Consider the following 15907-nt stretch of genomic DNA (forward strand, 5'->3'; position numbering starts at 1 on the left):
ATATGGGAAGGAGGTGTACCATTTACTTAACAGATATCCCAGTGTGGGGAAAAAAGTCATTTTATTCAGATGAGGCACTTTCAGTGTGTGTGTGTGTGTGTGTGTGTGTGTGTACACACACGCGCATGCGTGTATGTGTGCGTGGGGAATAGTAGAGGTGGTGCAAGGATAATAAATACCGTGAGGGTGGAGGAAGACTCCCCTGAGCTGGCAGGAGGGCGTGGCAGCAATGTACAGAGCCTAGGAGTAGAGTCCAGGAACGAAGAGGTGGGTTCAAGGCTGGCTTGGAGGCTGAGGTGTCCCCCTCAGCATAAGAAGCCAAAGAAATTGGAGGAGCGAGGGGGTGGGCCCACAAGCATGGGCATCTGGTTCTTGTGGGTGATCTTGATCTGGAAGGGAAGGGGTCAAGTTCAGAGGCAGGACCTGGTTCCCTTAGGACTGGAGCAGTAGAGATTTGAGGGTAAATCTGTGGGGTGTAGGGGACTTACCAGGGTCCTAGAGAGGCCATGGCAGGAAGGCCAGGGGCTAAGAAACCGTGATTTGGGAAGAAAGATGCACAGGGGAACTTGAGATGGGATGGAGTAAGGAAGCTGTGGAATGCAGGTTTAGGATCCATGAAGCTTGAGGGTTCAGTTTTGGGCAGGCGAAGTCAATACTCACCGTACAGGGTGTCTGCATCCAGGGTTCTCCATCGATTTGCATGGGGAGGGTTTTTGTGGTGCTGTGGGAAGCCAAGGAAGATTGGTAGAGATTTCTTTACCAACTGAATACCAAAACTGTTTCTTAGCTTGGTTGAGAGACTCTTTGTTACTGAGGAAGATCTCCTAGTACAGCTCCTCCGTACTATCCCCATGACCCTTCTGCTCTCCTGGCCCTCCTCCTTCCCTCAGAGCCCCTGGCCAGAGTTTTCCTTACTGGAAGGTGATTTCAGAGCACTTGGCTAGCCGATGTCCAGCATTCTTGAGCTTGGTATAAATCTGGCCCATCTCAATTGCGCCCTCCAGCCCTACTACTTCCAGCCGCTTGTCGCTTAGGTCTGTGGGTCAGAAGTGAGGAGATGGGTTTTGTAGGAGCAGCGTGCCTCCAAAGGGAGCCACACCTTCCCCTTAGTCCTGCCCACTCAGCTCCCAAGGCTGCTCACCTGGTACACAGGTTTTCAGGATATCCGGGTCAGTGATGACTTTAGCTGTAGTGCCTAAGGCCTGGTTGATCCCATGGGTATCTCCAGGAGGTCTCTTGGTGTCACCCCAGAGGTTGGAACCACCATGCATGCTAGGGATGTTCAGCACAGCGATTCCTTCTAGTGACAGGCTGCTCAGATCCAGTGGTTTCCCACAGATCTGAGAAAGAGGAGAGCATAAGTCCTTCCCTCCTGGCATCATCATGGACACCACTCCTCCCCCCACCAGATGACAAACTGGGAAGGCCAGGAATTGGGGGTTTGCAAAGGATGGCAGGAAATAGGGACCAGTGTATTGAAAACCTGGGACATTCGGATTGGAGAGCTGGGAGGTTGAAGTAATAGGTTTAAGAATAGGGGAAGTTTCTGAGGGCACCTGTGGAGGGAGAGACTAAAATAAATAAGTGAGAAGCATGTAGGGTTGGGTCTCATCATACCCACCTCGACTGTCAAAGACTCTTCCAGCTTTTTGCATGTTGAGAAGATGGATTCAGAAGTGGCAAATTCAAAGTACCATAGCTTGTTCTTCATTCTGTGTCAGTGCCAATATAAGGCCCAAGAGGAAGGGGACAAGTTACACAGTGCTGGCAGAGGAAAGCTAAGTGACAGGGAAGGACATCAACCTCCTGACTCCGGTCCTTAGGGGAGAGGATGGCTTTGGCTAAGGGGCTTCTCAGAGGTGCCACGGGCCATGTAAGTGCTCTGAGTCAAACTTGGCCACAGCCTGGTCCCTGCCACTGTGTACGTCCACCCCCACCCTCCTTTCCCTCACCTGCTGTTGAACTTCTCAGGATATTTCTCTCGCATGATGTGGAATCGGTGAGCAATAGAGGCATCCTGGGGAGTTCAGGGCATGTAGGATCAGAGGCCTGCCTCCTCTCTCAGCACAGAGCACTCTCGTTAACTCCCCCATTCGGTAGCAGTATGTCCCATGGTCTTTTCTAGCTACTCTCACCACTGTACCCCACCCACCATTTCCCTGTGTCACAGCTCCCTTAACCTCTACCTCCTCTTTCTAACCAGCTCTAGCTTCTTGCTGCTTAACCCATATTTCCTCCCTGGCCCCCATACCCCACTTCACTGACCACACCAATGGAGAAGTAGTTATTGATGATTTGAAAGGGGACTGGGTCACTCTTTTCTTCAGTTTGTTGAGGTATCACCTCCACGGACCATCGATCCATATGTACCACCTTACTCATCTCTAAATCCTTGAGGATCTTCCCCAAATTCTGTCCCTCATATCCTAAGGATGGGGGAGAAGACAGATTAGAACTGAACCAGGGGTCTCAGAGGGCCCTTTTCTCAGCTCCCAACCCCATAGATTCCTAGTGATCCTCTGCCCTGATTCTGCAGACCAGACCCTCCTAGGCCAGTGAAACAGTAGGGTATGGGACACCTCCGTGACATCTCTGTGTCTCAGTTGGTTAAGCATCTGCCTTCGGCTGAGGTCATGATCCCGGGTCCTGGGATCAAGTGCCACATCAGGCTCCTTGCTCGATGGGGAGCCTGGAGCTTCCCCTGCTTGTGCTCTCTCTCTCTCTCTCTCTGACAAATGAACAAAGTCTTTAAAAAAAGAAAGAAAGGGTAGGGTGCTTTGTCCTAAGTCCCATAGCTCGCTCTCTCTCTCTTTTTAAGTGTAAGCGTTATGTCCAACGTGGGGTTCAAACTCACAACCCTGAGACCAAGAGTTGCATGCTCTACTGACTGAACCTGCCGGGCGCCCCTCCCATGGAGCAATCTTAAGGTCAGCCCTAGCGGACCCTTTTCCCCACACTGTCATAGAGAGTCCAAGTTTCCAATGTGTGTGTATGCATCTAACAATAAAACCCAAGTTCATCTAAAAGATTAGAGATAACAGCCTGGAAAATACAAAATGCTGAAAAAGATGAGTGATTAATAAGGAATCTCTCTCCCTTTCTCTCTCTCACACACACTTTCTTTCCCTATTCTACCAGAGAGAATGCAGCAGGCAGCAGTGGAATCAAAACACTGTGACACTGGCACAATGAATAGAATAAAAAGTTCAGTAGTAAGGAACAGAGTGCCTACAAATAGCCTCAAATATACATGGGAATTTAGTATATGATGGCACTTCAAAGACAGATTATTCAATAAAGGGTGGTGGATGTAGAAGTCACTCCTTCTACCAAAATAAATTCAAGATGAGCCAAAGAATTTAAATGCAAAAAATGAAGCAGAATTTGGACTAGCAGAAAGCATGAGTGCATGTTTTTGAAATCTGTAAGTGGAAAAGGCTGTTCTAGAGCATAATACAAAACTGGGAGCCAAAAAAGGAAAAGACTGATAAATACAATTTAAAAAAAAGATTTTATTTATTTATGCATCAGAGAGAGACAGAGTACAAGCAGGGGGAGTGGCAGACAAAGGGAGAAGCAGGCTCCCCACGGAGCAAGAAGCCCTGTGTGGGGCTCAATCCCAGGACTCTGGGATCATGACCTGAGCTGAAGGCAGAGTGACTGAGCCACCCAGGTGTCCCTGGTAAATACAATTATATTAAAATTTAAAACTTCCTGTGGCTCCTGGGTGCCCCAGTCCGTTGAGCATCGGACTCTTTGTTTTGGCTAGGGTCATGATCTCAGGGTTGTGGGGTCGAGCCCCACATCAGGTTTCATGCTTAGTGGGGAGTCTGCTTGGGATTCTTTCCTCTCCCTCTGCCTCTCCGCCCCCAATGCACGTGCACTCACTCAGTCTCTCTCAAATAAATAAACCTTCTTCTAATAAAGATTTTATTTACTTATCTGACACAGGAAAAGAGACAGTGAAAGAGGGAACACAAGCAGAGGAAGTGGGAAAGGGAGAAGCAGACTCCCCACTGAGCAGGGAGCCCCATGTAGGGCTTGATCCCAGGATCCTGGGATTACAACCTGAGCCGAAGGCAGACGCTGAACGACTGAGCCACCCAGGTGCCCCAATAAATAAATAAATAAATCTTTAGAATTTAAAACTTCTGTATGGTTAAATAAACACACACCTAAAAAAATACAAATTGGAAAAACTATCTCTAGCACATATAACAGGCTAACTTCACCAACATCTGAAAAATGCTTATAAATCACTAAATCTAGAAAGTCAGTAGAAAACGGGCAAGTAACACAAATAAGCCAATCACAGAAAAAGAAATACAAATGACTAATATGCAGATTAAAGCTGGTCATTATTGGGGCACTTGGGTGGGTCAGTCATTTAGCGTCTGCCTTTGGCTCAGGTCATGATCCCAGGGTCCTGGGATGGAGCCCTGTACCAGGCTATGTGTGTACAAGGATGTTTGCTGAGGTACTCTCTAAAACAACAAAAAATTGGAAACAGTCTAAATGCCCTTTAGCAGGGGAAGGTTATATAAATTATGGCAAATCCATGCCAAGAAATAACATACAACTGTTGAATTTACAATGTAATCTATATGTACTAACACGGAAAGATCTCCAGGACATATTATTCAATGAAAAAAGAAGTCCCAGGGGCGCCTGGGTGGCTCAATGGTTTAAGCCTCTGCCTTCGGCTCAGGTTGTGATCTCAGGGTCCTGGGATCAAGCCCCGCATTGGGCTCTCTGCTCAGTGGGGAGCCTGCTTCCCCCTCTCTCTCTGCCTGCCTCTCTGACTACTTATGATCTCTCTGTGTCAAATAAATAAATAAAATCTTAAAAAAAAAAGTCCCAGAACAATCTCTGTAGTATGTTCCCATTTATGTTTGCTTAAAAGGTGTGTGTGTGTGTGTGTGTGTGTGTACATATAAAAACTGGAAAATGAATACAAATAGGACAGAGTGGTTATTTTGGGGGAAGGACATGGGATTGGTAGGGAGTAGAGGGAGGAGATCTATATGTGAACACTTACATACTTTACTTTGTTAAAGTCTTTTACAGTGAAAATGTACTGATATATTATTTGTGTAACTTTTACTTATTTCTTATTTGTAAAACCTTTTTTAAAAAGGTGTTATTTATTTATTTGACAGAGAGAAAGAGATCACAAGCAGGCAGAGAGGCAGGCAGAGGGGGAGAGGGAAGCAGGCTCCCTGCTAAGCAGAGAGCCTGATGCAGGGCTGGATCCCAGGACCCTGAGATCATGACCTGAGCCGAAGGCAGAGGCTTAACCCACTGAGCCACCCAGGCGCCCCATTTGTAAAACTTTTAAAAAGGAAATAACTAGCCAAATGTAAAATGTACACACTCTTTGAGCCAGCAATTCTAGAAATATCACTTAGAGAAATTCTCACATCTGTGTGCAGAGATAGATGTGCAAGGTGTTCACTGCAGCATGGCTGGTAATAAAAAACTGGCCACTACCCAAATGTCTATCAATAGGGGACTGGTTAAATAAATTATGACATAGTCACACAATGGAATACTACTCAGTAGTAAAAAGAGTGAGGTAAATCTGACTGTACTGAAATATAATGATAACCACAATGTTTAGTTTAAAAAAAAAGAAGAAGAAAATCAATAGAATTATCTCATTGTTTAAGTACATATTAGTATGTATCTAGAAAGAAAAACATGGAGGAATAGATTCCAAAACTTAAGGGAGTAGATCACAGGGAATTTTTTTGGCATTTATATCTGAAATGTTTGAATTATTTTTTACCACAAGCATGGATTATTTTAGTAATCAGGAAAAAAAAAGATTAAAAAAAGTAAGTCTCTACTTTCTCATATTCCACTGATGGTTCAACCCAATATAATTTGCCTTTTGCCATGCCACCCTGCTGAAACTCTTCTGGCAAAGATTGCCAATAATTCCTGCCAAAACCAACAGTATATCTTCAGTTCTTTTTTAACTCATGAAACTCATTTGGCCTCTAAAATACCTTTCTCTAAGCTACAGAGGACCCTCTCTGACTATTCCTTCTTAGTGTCTTTGGCAGGCAGAATAGTGATCCCTTAAAGATGTCTCCAGCCTTTTTAAAAAAAAATTATTTCAGAGAGAAGGAGCACACACACATTCACCTTTGTGCGTGAGTACGGGGAAGGGGCAGAGGGAGAGGGGAAGCAGACTCCCTGCTCAGCCAGGAGCCCAGCCTAAGATCTTCTGACCTAGAGATCATGACCTGAGCCAAAACCAAGAGTCAGAGACATTCAACTGACTGAGCCAGCCAGGCGCCCCTGAGTTCTTTTTTTTAAAAAAAGATTTTATTTTTAAGTAATTTCTACACTCAGTGTGGGGCTTAGAACTACAACCCCAAGATCAAGAGTTGCATGCTCTACCGACTGAGCCAGCCAGGTGCCCCAAAGAGGTCTACATTCTTATCTCCAGAGTCAGTGAATATGTCACCTTTCATGGCAAAAGAGACTTTGATAATGTGATTAAACTAAGGATTTTTAAAAAAGATTTTATTTATTTATTTGACAGACAGAGATCACAAGTAGGCAGAGAGGCTGGCAGAGAAAGAGGGGGAAGCAGGCTCCCCACTCAGCAGAGAGCCCAATGTGGGGCTCCTTGGACGCTGGACCATGATCTGAGCCAAAAGCAGAGGCTTTAACCTACTGAGCCACCCAGGCGTCCCAAGGATTTTTTTTTTTTTAAGATTTTATTTATTTATTTGACAGAGAGAGATCACAAGTAGGCAGAGAAGCAGGCAGAGAGAGAGAGAGGAGGAAGCAGGCTCCCTGCTGAGCAGAGAGCCCGATGCGGGACTCGATCCCAGGACCCTGAGATCATGACCTGAGCCGAAGGCAGTGGCCTAACCCACTGAGCCACCCAGGCGTCCCCAAGGATTTTTTTTTAAAGTAAGCTCTACACCCAACATGGGGCTTGAACTCTATGACCTGGAGATCAAGAGTCCATTCTCTACTGACTGAGTCAGCCAGCTGCCCCTACTCTAGGCATTAAGGACTTTAAAAAAAAAAAATATTTCATTTACTTATATGACAGATATCACAAGTAGGCAGAGGCAGGCAGAGAGAGGCAGAAGCAGACTCCCTGCTAAGCAGAGAGCCCTATGCAGGGGTTGATGCAGGGCTTGATCTCAGGACCCTGAGATCATGACCTGAGCCAAAGGCAGAGGCTTAAACCACTGAGCCACCCAGGCACCCCGGCATTAAGGATTTTTAAGTGGGGAGATTATCCTGGATTATCTGGGCAGGTCCAATATAATCACAGGGGTCCTTATTTATAAGTGAAAGACGAAGGTAAGAAATAATTGGATGGAAAGCAATGTGACAATGGCAACAGAGGTTGGAGTGATAACGCTGCGGGTTGGAAGCAAAGCCATGAGCCCAGGAATACAGGCAGGTTCTAGAAACTGGAAAAGGCAAGGCAAAGAATTCTCTCCTATAGCCTCTAGAAAAAACACAGCCCTGGGGTGCCTGGGTGGCTCAGTGGGTTAAAGCCTCTGCCTTCAGCTCAGGTCACGATCCCGGGGCCCTGGGATCAAGCCCCGCATCGGGCTCTCTGCTTGGTGGGAAGCCTGCTTCCTCCTCTCCCTCTCTCTGCCTGCCTCTCTGCCTGCTTGTGATCTCCGTCTGTCAAGTAAATAAATAAAATCTTTAAAAAAAAAAAAAAAACAAAAAAACCCACAGCCCTGCTAACACCTTAATTCTAGCACAGTGGGACCTATTTGGGATGTCTGACCTCCAGAACTGTAAGATAGTAAATTTGTATTGTTTTAAGCCACTGTTTATATTGATTTCTAATAGTAACAATAGTACATTAACACAGACATCCTTAATAATGGATTTTCCTCTGCTCAACGGTTAAATAGGGTATTCAAATCAGATATTGCATCCTTGTCCCTCTTCTCTTCTTTCCCTGAGGTAACCCATTTACTCTCAGGATGTCAATTATCTCCTAGGAGCAGATGACTCTCAAACATGTATCTTTCTAATACCTATTTGTAACTACTCAGCACACATTTCCTTCCGGGTGCTCCACTGACATCCCACCTAACATGTGCAAAATGGAATCGATCTTCCTTAAACTGTTCTCCTCCCGTATGCTCTATCTTAAGTGGCATCCCATATGCTCATTCCACAAATCAGAAAATGTCCTAGACTTGTCCTCTCATCCTCCACAGCCCATTGGTTACCAAGTGTCATGAACTGCACTGCTGTTGTCTTTGCTTGGGGGTTCAGTGTCTTTGGACCAGACTATTGCAATACAGGTAATTTTTTATCCTGTCTCCTTCCTCCAATCCACCCTCCACAGAGCTCCCATTGTGGTACTCCTTTCATCTCTTCTTCTGCAAATCTTGTGATTTTTTTCAGTATCAACACAAATTTTCAAAAACAAATTTAGTGTTGTATTTATATCATTATTTCATGATTTAGGCTGAGTTGGCAGAAACTACTATGACAGTCTCATTTGCAGAACACACAGTAAAGATCCAAAATACATAATTTCAAAGTGTCTAGTATTTTAAGTCAACACAAAGTTAAATGATGAAGATTCAAAAACTGGCCAGGGGCATCTGAGTGGCTCAGTCTGTTAAGTGTCTGACTCTTGATTTTGGCTCAGGTCATGATCTTAGGTAATGGGATTGAACCCTAAGAGGGGCTCCCAGGCTCTGGGCTCAGCAGGGAGTCTGTTTCTCTCCCCCTCTCTCTCCCTCTTCCTCTGTCCCTCTTCCTGTCCACTCTCTCTCTCTCAGATAAATCAATCTAAAAAAAAAAAACAGGAACGCCTGGGTGGCTCAGTTGGTGGGACGACTGCCTTCGGCTCAGGGCGTGATCCTGGAGTCCCGGGATCGAGTCCCGCATCAGGCTCCCAGCTCCATGGGGAGTCTGCTTCGCTCTCTGACCTTCTCCTCGCTCGTGCTCTCTCTCACTGTCTCTCTCTCTCAAATAAATAAATAAAATCTTTAAAAAAAAAACTGGTAAAAAAATGGTTCTATGCTTATATACATTTTTTTTTATGATTTTATTTATTTATTTGAGAAAGAGAATGAGTGAGAGAGCGAGCACAAGCAGGGCATAGGGGGAGAGGGAGAGGGAGAAGCAGACTCCCTGCTGAACAGGGAGCCTGACTTAGTGTTTCATCTCAGGACCCTAGGATTATGACCTCAGCCAAAGATAGATGCTTAACCAACTGAACCACCCAGTGCCCCTAATATGAGATTTAGATTATAATAATATGTACTCAAAGATATTTCTACATTCTGGAATAATACTTTATATACACAACAGCTTTTTTTACATATGTATATATAGAGGACATAACTTATATATGTAAGTATATGCAAATAGGCATATATATGCCTATTTTTTCTTTGAGTTACATTTTTCATAAGTTCAAGAGTTCCGTATGGTTCAGGGTTTGCACATTCAAATGCCTCAGCAGCTAGAAAGGTGAAGTGAATGAGTGACTAGCAGAGAGCTGAAGAGATTGTGGTGAACTAAAATATGTAACCCACTTCTTAGAAATAGGCAAGATTTAAAAAATTCAAAACACTGCAAGCAAACAATGCAAAACAATACAAATCATTTCTGTGGGCTCTCTGCTTTCAATCTCTGTCAGAATAAAGTACAAAACTCCTCAGCACAGCATTCATGACCCTCCGTAATATGGACTCAGTTCAACTCAGTCCTTCCTCCCCCAATTCCCACCTTGTACTGCATGTCCCACTCATAACCAATGGCTCACACTCCTGAATGCATGCACTACCATGCTGTTTGGTGGCTCATTTGGCCTTACACAACTTCTATCTAAAGTGCTTTTCAATTTCCTTAGCAGACCCCTATTCTATAAACTTCTGCAAGATCTCCGAGCTGGACTCTGAGTCCAACAGCCTCAAAAAAAGACAACTCGGACTCAACCTGCTCCACCCTGACCTATTTATCTACTAAGACCTTTGAACTCTTTCTTTCTGAAGGGAGACCAGAGTATATTTAAGAAACTGTTGGAATTGGGGCACCTGGGTGGCTCAGTTGGTTGAGCAACTGCCTTCGGCTCGGGTCATGGTCCCAGAGTCCTGGGATCAAGTCCCACATTGGGCTCCCAGCTCCATGGGGAGTCTGCTTCACCCTCTGACCTCCCCTCTCATGCTCTCTCTCACTTTGTCTCTCTCTCTCTCAAAATAAATAAATAAAAATCTTAAAAAAATAAAAAAAAGAAACTGTTGGAATTGACTTAGGAAGAAATTATTATAAATGAATGAATGACCCCTGATTAACTGGCTGAGTGGCTGAATGAATCACGGCCAAGATCCCTGCTAGCTCCATCACTGAACATCTGCTTTAGCTCTTTTACAACCTTTCTTATTCCCACATTGTCCTCTGTATTTCTGAATTCCCTGAGCCCTAAGAATTGGTTGGGAGAAACAGAAAGATATTTTTAGGTATATGGGGAAGAGGACTGTCACCGTGACCCTTCTAGGTTCAGACTGTGGTCTTTGCTTCATCCCAAGCTTTCTTCCTTGGGGACAATCTACTTTGGTAACCACCCAACTGTGTCCCTCTTTTTCCCCAACCCTCTTTTCTATAACAATGCCTAGACACCTTCTCTATGTGCCTTTCCTTTCCTACTCAACTCCCTCCCTCTCCCAGGAAAACAATTTCTAACCACTTACCTCCTCCCCATCTTAGGCAACGAGCCAGATCATTTCCAGTGCCCAGGGGCAACACAGCAACAGGAGGCACAACAGGCATGTTGGCTTTGTCTAGGAAAGCAGGTCAGGGGATGGATGAAGGGAGTTAGCTCTAGAAGGCCAGTGCCCCAGTGCCCTTCCCAGAGCCCCTCCCTGTACTGACCTATGGTCTCTAGAATCCAGCCTACTGTGCCATCTCCACCACACACCAAAATCCGGCAACCAGGGACATCCCTGAAGAATCTGAGCCTGAGATAAAAGGCAAGAGGGAAGATGAGGAAGGACAATAGGATTGACTCTACCAACTCCTGGACAGGCAGATTACTCCTTATTTCTTATTCTTTAGGGCCCCCTTTCCCTCTGTCAAAAGACTTGTTTCTGTTAAGGTCAGAGAAAAAAATACAATTGGGAAAATTATAGCTACTCATCAGTGGTTAGGGAGAAACTGGTATTTTCATGTTTTGAGAGCAGAACAAAGTTGAACCAGAGAACTCAGGGGTATGGGGATACCTAGTGACACTAGTAAAAGCAGCATTCTGGATTCTGCTTTCTTGGGGTTCCCTAGCCCTGTTCTCCCGACATGTGTTCTTTTCTGCTCTCCTCCAACATACACAGTCAGACACATACAAACACTACAATACAGTCCCCAACCTATACTCACCCTGGCTCAGGACCGTCCTTTAGGAGATTGAATACCTGTCGAGGATTGAGTAGATACTGGAATTTCCAAAGCACCCTGTATGAGGGAAAAAGGAGAGTTTATGGTAAGGGATGGACAGTCTGTACTCCACCCTCTTCATGTCCTTCTCAAGGTGCCTCCTCCATACACACAGATTCCCAACCTCTATGGTCCTCCTTCTCTATCTTAGAAGACCCAGTATGTCTCTTCTCACCTCTCCCCCTGCTTCCCGCCACTCTTAGGGTTGACAAAGACCAGAAGCGGGTGGGTGTTAGAAACAGGGTCAATCTGCATTTGGGGAAAAAACAAAACAAAACAAAACAAGGATAAGGAAAACAGGATTTTCTCAGAGTTAAGGTGGGCCCCAGAGACCGTGGCAGAAGGCTAGCCTGTCTCCAGAGATGCTTGTGAGTCTTGTAGAGAACAAGTGCCATTCCCCACCTTTCCCACTTCATTCTCTCCTATGAGGGCTCCAGCCAAGAAAAACCCACCCCCTTCATGTACCCGCAGAGCCTCAAAGGTGCTCAAATGTAAGTCATCCATGGTCTTCTGGCTTGTTTTGCTAGTTTTACGCTCCTGTCCAGAGGCCTAGAAAGGGAGAGAACCAAAGGGAAAGAAAATTGGATTGTATGTGAATCCCTAAACAAATAAGGGTCTGACTCGAATCCTGAAAGTATAGACTCTCTGCTATAAAGGGCATGACATGCGTGTGCGTGCGTGCGTGTGTGTGTGTGTGTGTGTAAGTGTGTTTAAATCAGGGATGCACTCCTCCTGTCCCCTCCTAGCCACTGCCTAAGGGTCTTACCAGGACACTGGGATAGATGGAAGATGGAGGCAGGATGTGATCCCGGAGCAGACCACAGTCACACTCATGACCCATGGCTTGCAGGCAGTCATCATGAATCTGAAAGACAAGGTGGGCATGCAGACATCATGAAGGGAACCTGTCACCTCTCAACTCTGAGGGTCTGGTACTGGAAAGAGAGTCCTTGGGAGCAAGGGCAACTGTGGCTATGAGGGAGCTGCTGTCAGGGAGACCAGCACAGAGGGTAGATTAGGGAGGAGCCCCAAGGCAGAGGCTGGAATGCTCCCAAACTGACCTCTAGGTGGCACCACACACAATGCAGTCCAACCAGACTGTGGTAAATGCGGATCTTCTTCTGACAGCGGTCACATCGGCCAGACTCACAGCCTCCTCTCACCCACACGTGTGACTGGACCTTGGGGAGAAAGACAATCCCTTGTCTGAGAGGGTCCGAGCAGAGACTAGGGGAAGGGCTGAGGGCAGCAACTGGCTAAGGGCAGGGCCAGGGTGCGGCTGGTATTGGGGTGGGCATGGGATCACTCACACCAATGTCCTTCCGAGACTTGGCATAGGTGCTGACTTCACAAGGCAAGGCCTTCATGGCACACTGGTCATGAACGACGTACTTACAGACTGGGCGAGAAGGAAAAGGGTCAGAGACTTAGTTACAGCCCCTCCCCCATCTCTTCCTTACCTGGGTGTAAGGCGGGATTATTCACTTAAACAAGACATATAAGCCCTTGCTGTGACAGTGTGGGGGCTCACCTCCAAGACCTGTGCCTTTTGCTCACTCTTCCCCGTGAAAGAGCAATGGCTACCCCATGCCTACTCCCACTCCTTCTAAATGCCAGGAACTCAGTTGGAAGATGCAAGGGAGGCCTAGATTTAACAACAGCAATAACAGTAATAATAGCTAATTTTTATTGCAGACTTAACAGTATGAACATGCCCCATGTGAAGTACTTTTCTTGCATCCACTTATTCAGTGCTCACAGTTACCTCATTTTCATTCAAGGAAACCTTATTTTAAATTGAGGCTTAAAGATGTTCTGTGGCTATGCTGTACACCTGAAACTAATGTAACATTACGTGTCAACTGTATTGAAGGGAAGGAAGAGAAAGTTGTATGGCTTTCCCACTTAACTAGCCAATGGCAGAGCCCAGGACTTGAAGCCAGATCTCTCGAAGGTCAAAGCAGCATGCTCCTGCAGGTAGCTGGGCTGTCCTTCTGCCCCCACACCCCCCAGCTCCATCACTCACGGTTACAGCTCAGTCCCTGTTTGCCAAGACCAATGCTTGACTCGCACAGGTTGCAGTAGACTGGTCGGGGGAACCTCTTAGGTCTCCACAGGTGCTGTCCATTGTCCTTCAGCGTCTGGGAGGACAAAGTAGATGCTAGGGAGAGCCTGAGCCCTTAGAGCGCCAGCCCTTGGCACACACAACCCAAGGCAGCTATCTTACCGGTCTCCACAAGTCTCTCCTACTTACCATCTCCAACCCCAGCAGCACTAGCAATGGCACGGTGGTGGCCCCTGCCCGGAGCCACTCGGCCAGGGAGACAGAGCCGCTGCCATCATAGTCGATCTCTTTCATCATCTCCTGAAGAATCTGAGCCGGGAATGGAGGGGACTTTTGGTGTGGTCTGACACCTCTGCCCCCTAGGACATCCAGCCCAGCCATCCTCACCAAGGGAACCCAGCCGCCTGTCAGAAATGGCATCGATAGATGCAGGATTCACTAGAGAGAAGGCACAAGGAGGGACATGAAGGAAAAACTGCCTTACCGGCCTCAGCTCAGACACATCCCAATCCAGGTATTCAGCCACTCGCATCATCTGTATGATGATTCTGTCCACTTCCTGGGGGCCAAGAGGTAAGAGCCACAGCCATATCCCACCTCACTACCACCATTCAAACTCTTCTCTAGAAATCGGGGTTCCTGGGCCACCCAAGAGCCACCTCTCATTCTCAAGTATCTCTGCCAAGTAAATGAGTGTGTATGTGTGTTGGTATGTTTGCAAGGCAGCCCCCAATTCATGTCTCTAGCCTCCTCTTTAAGGAGCCAGGATCTGGGGACCCACTCCCAAACTTAGTCCTGGAGGACTCGGCTTCTCCCTCTAGCTTCCTCTGCTTCTTAAGATCCTGGAAGAGTTGGGACAGGAGGGCACAGACAAATGGACACATACTCCCTTGGCCAGCATACAGGTCCCCCAACTCACTGAGCTGTCCAGGATCCCATTTCTGTCCGTGTCGTACAGCTTGAAGGTGACTGTGGGGTGTTTTAGGGGGGCCAGGGTCAGTTTGTGAGGAATAGCCCCCAAATTCATAACAGAATACAGGGGAAATAAAGAAGTGGGAGACATCTTTTAGATGAAGAGCCCAGAGCCTGGCACTGGGACTGAGAGAGGAGACAAAAAGGGAGGGGAAACAGGCCTGGTGAATCTAATAGGGGAGACAGAACACACCTCCCACAACCCCAGAAAAACCCAGGCCACCCACACAAAAACATACAGGACATGGGAACTGGCGTGGCATTAGGGATAAGAAGTCTAGGGAAACAGAGGAAATGAGCCCATACTCTGGCCCCACCTTTGTCTGGCCCTGTCAGCTTTTAGGATTCCTGAAAAAATGAGGGAAGGAAGGCTGGGAAATACCCCCTCCCCTCTACTCTCTTTTCTTTCCTTCTCCCAGTCTAGGACGGCAACTCACATTCTAGCTTGTCTTCTGGCCGGCCACCCTCCAGAAGGGAAAAGTAGCAGGAGACATCACTGAGATACACCACATCTGGTTACAGAAAGGACAGTAGATCTGAGGTTAGGGGTCTCTCCACTCTGGCTCTTCTCTTTTCCTTTGTTCCAACTCTTCCCTTTAACTTTCCTCCCTCCACCTCCTAGACCAGAATGGCCATCCTTCACCTCTCTTCCCCAACCCAGTCTCCAAAATGTAATTCAATTCAACTCTCACCCCAAAACCCATACTAGTTTGATTTTTCTTCTGGAAGTCCAGCCCAGTCCCACCTTCATGACCATACCATTTTTCACAGTGTCTTCTAAGTGACTCATCTTGAAGGACTGAAACAGTGCCAGGCTTAGGTGATTGGGAACGTTATCTGCTTCCAGATAGATTTTCAAAAATTGCTGGAATCCCTCGTACCCAATGGCCTATGATGAGAAGGGTAAGCATTACCCTAGGGAGTGTGCAGGATGGGAGGCAGGGACTGAAGAACTAGGAGTAGCAAGGACAGAGACAAGTGTAGGGCTAAGAAGTATCCAGGGCAGATATGGTTTCTTCTCAAGGCTGAGTCTTCAATTAGAATCTCTTGCTTTGGGGCATCTGGGTGGCTCAGTGGGTTAAGCCTCTGCCTTCGGCTCAGGTCATGATCTCAGGATCCTGGGATCGAGCCCCATATTGGGCTCTCTGCTCAGCGGGGAGCCTGCTTTCCTCCCTCTCTCTCTGCCTGCCTCTCTGCCTACTTGTGATCTCTGTCTGTCAAATAAATAAATAAAATCTTAAAAAAAAAAAGAATAAGAATCTCTTGCTTTCTCCTATAGCAATAGCTGTGGTAACAATGAACACTGGGGTATCTAGAGGGAGAACAGAAAGGGGAGGGCCCAGAATAATCCCTGGAAGTTGGGGATCCCCGTGGAGTAGCAAAATCAAAGATGGGAGGAGCTGGGCAAGGAGAGGATTTCCCAGTTGC

At 46.6% G+C, this 15907-nt stretch overlaps 1 protein-coding gene across 5 annotated transcripts in view; it reads right to left on the reverse strand.

Annotated features, from left to right (window-relative positions):
- Nucleotides 1–44: 44 nt before the first annotated feature.
- DGKA (diacylglycerol kinase alpha) overlaps nucleotides 45–15907 on the reverse strand; it is a 22060-nt gene continuing 6197 nt past the window's right edge. For 4 of the 5 annotated variants that reach the window (XM_044228934.1, XM_044228936.1, XM_044228938.1 and 1 more), the window contains exons 4-24: nucleotides 15239–15368; nucleotides 14917–14991; nucleotides 14427–14476; nucleotides 13992–14066; nucleotides 13697–13816; nucleotides 13469–13583; nucleotides 12753–12841; nucleotides 12504–12623; nucleotides 12209–12307; nucleotides 11908–11991; nucleotides 11618–11691; nucleotides 11386–11460; nucleotides 10888–10973; nucleotides 10707–10796; nucleotides 2266–2426; nucleotides 1953–2017; nucleotides 1622–1712; nucleotides 1142–1340; nucleotides 916–1036; nucleotides 661–721; nucleotides 45–389 (exon numbers count right to left, since the gene is read on the reverse strand). In XM_044228934.1, coding sequence (XP_044084869.1) covers nucleotides 306–389; nucleotides 661–721; nucleotides 916–1036; nucleotides 1142–1340; nucleotides 1622–1712; nucleotides 1953–2017; nucleotides 2266–2426; nucleotides 10707–10796; nucleotides 10888–10973; nucleotides 11386–11460; nucleotides 11618–11691; nucleotides 11908–11991; nucleotides 12209–12307; nucleotides 12504–12623; nucleotides 12753–12841; nucleotides 13469–13583; nucleotides 13697–13816; nucleotides 13992–14066; nucleotides 14427–14476; nucleotides 14917–14991; nucleotides 15239–15368 — 2064 coding nt within the window. In that variant the 3' untranslated portion in view covers nucleotides 45–305. Of the gene's footprint in view, nucleotides 390–660; nucleotides 722–915; nucleotides 1037–1141; nucleotides 1341–1621; nucleotides 1713–1952; nucleotides 2018–2265; nucleotides 2427–10706; nucleotides 10797–10887; nucleotides 10974–11385; nucleotides 11461–11617; nucleotides 11692–11907; nucleotides 11992–12208; nucleotides 12308–12503; nucleotides 12624–12752; nucleotides 12842–13468; nucleotides 13584–13696; nucleotides 13817–13991; nucleotides 14067–14426; nucleotides 14477–14916; nucleotides 14992–15238; nucleotides 15369–15907 lie in introns of those variants that run through there. The other variant, XM_044228937.1, reaches the window with a different exon arrangement.

The sequence above is a fragment of the Neovison vison genome, chromosome 12 (genome assembly GCF_020171115.1).
Source record: "Neovison vison isolate M4711 chromosome 12, ASM_NN_V1, whole genome shotgun sequence".
NCBI lineage: Eukaryota > Metazoa > Chordata > Mammalia > Carnivora > Mustelidae > Neogale > Neogale vison.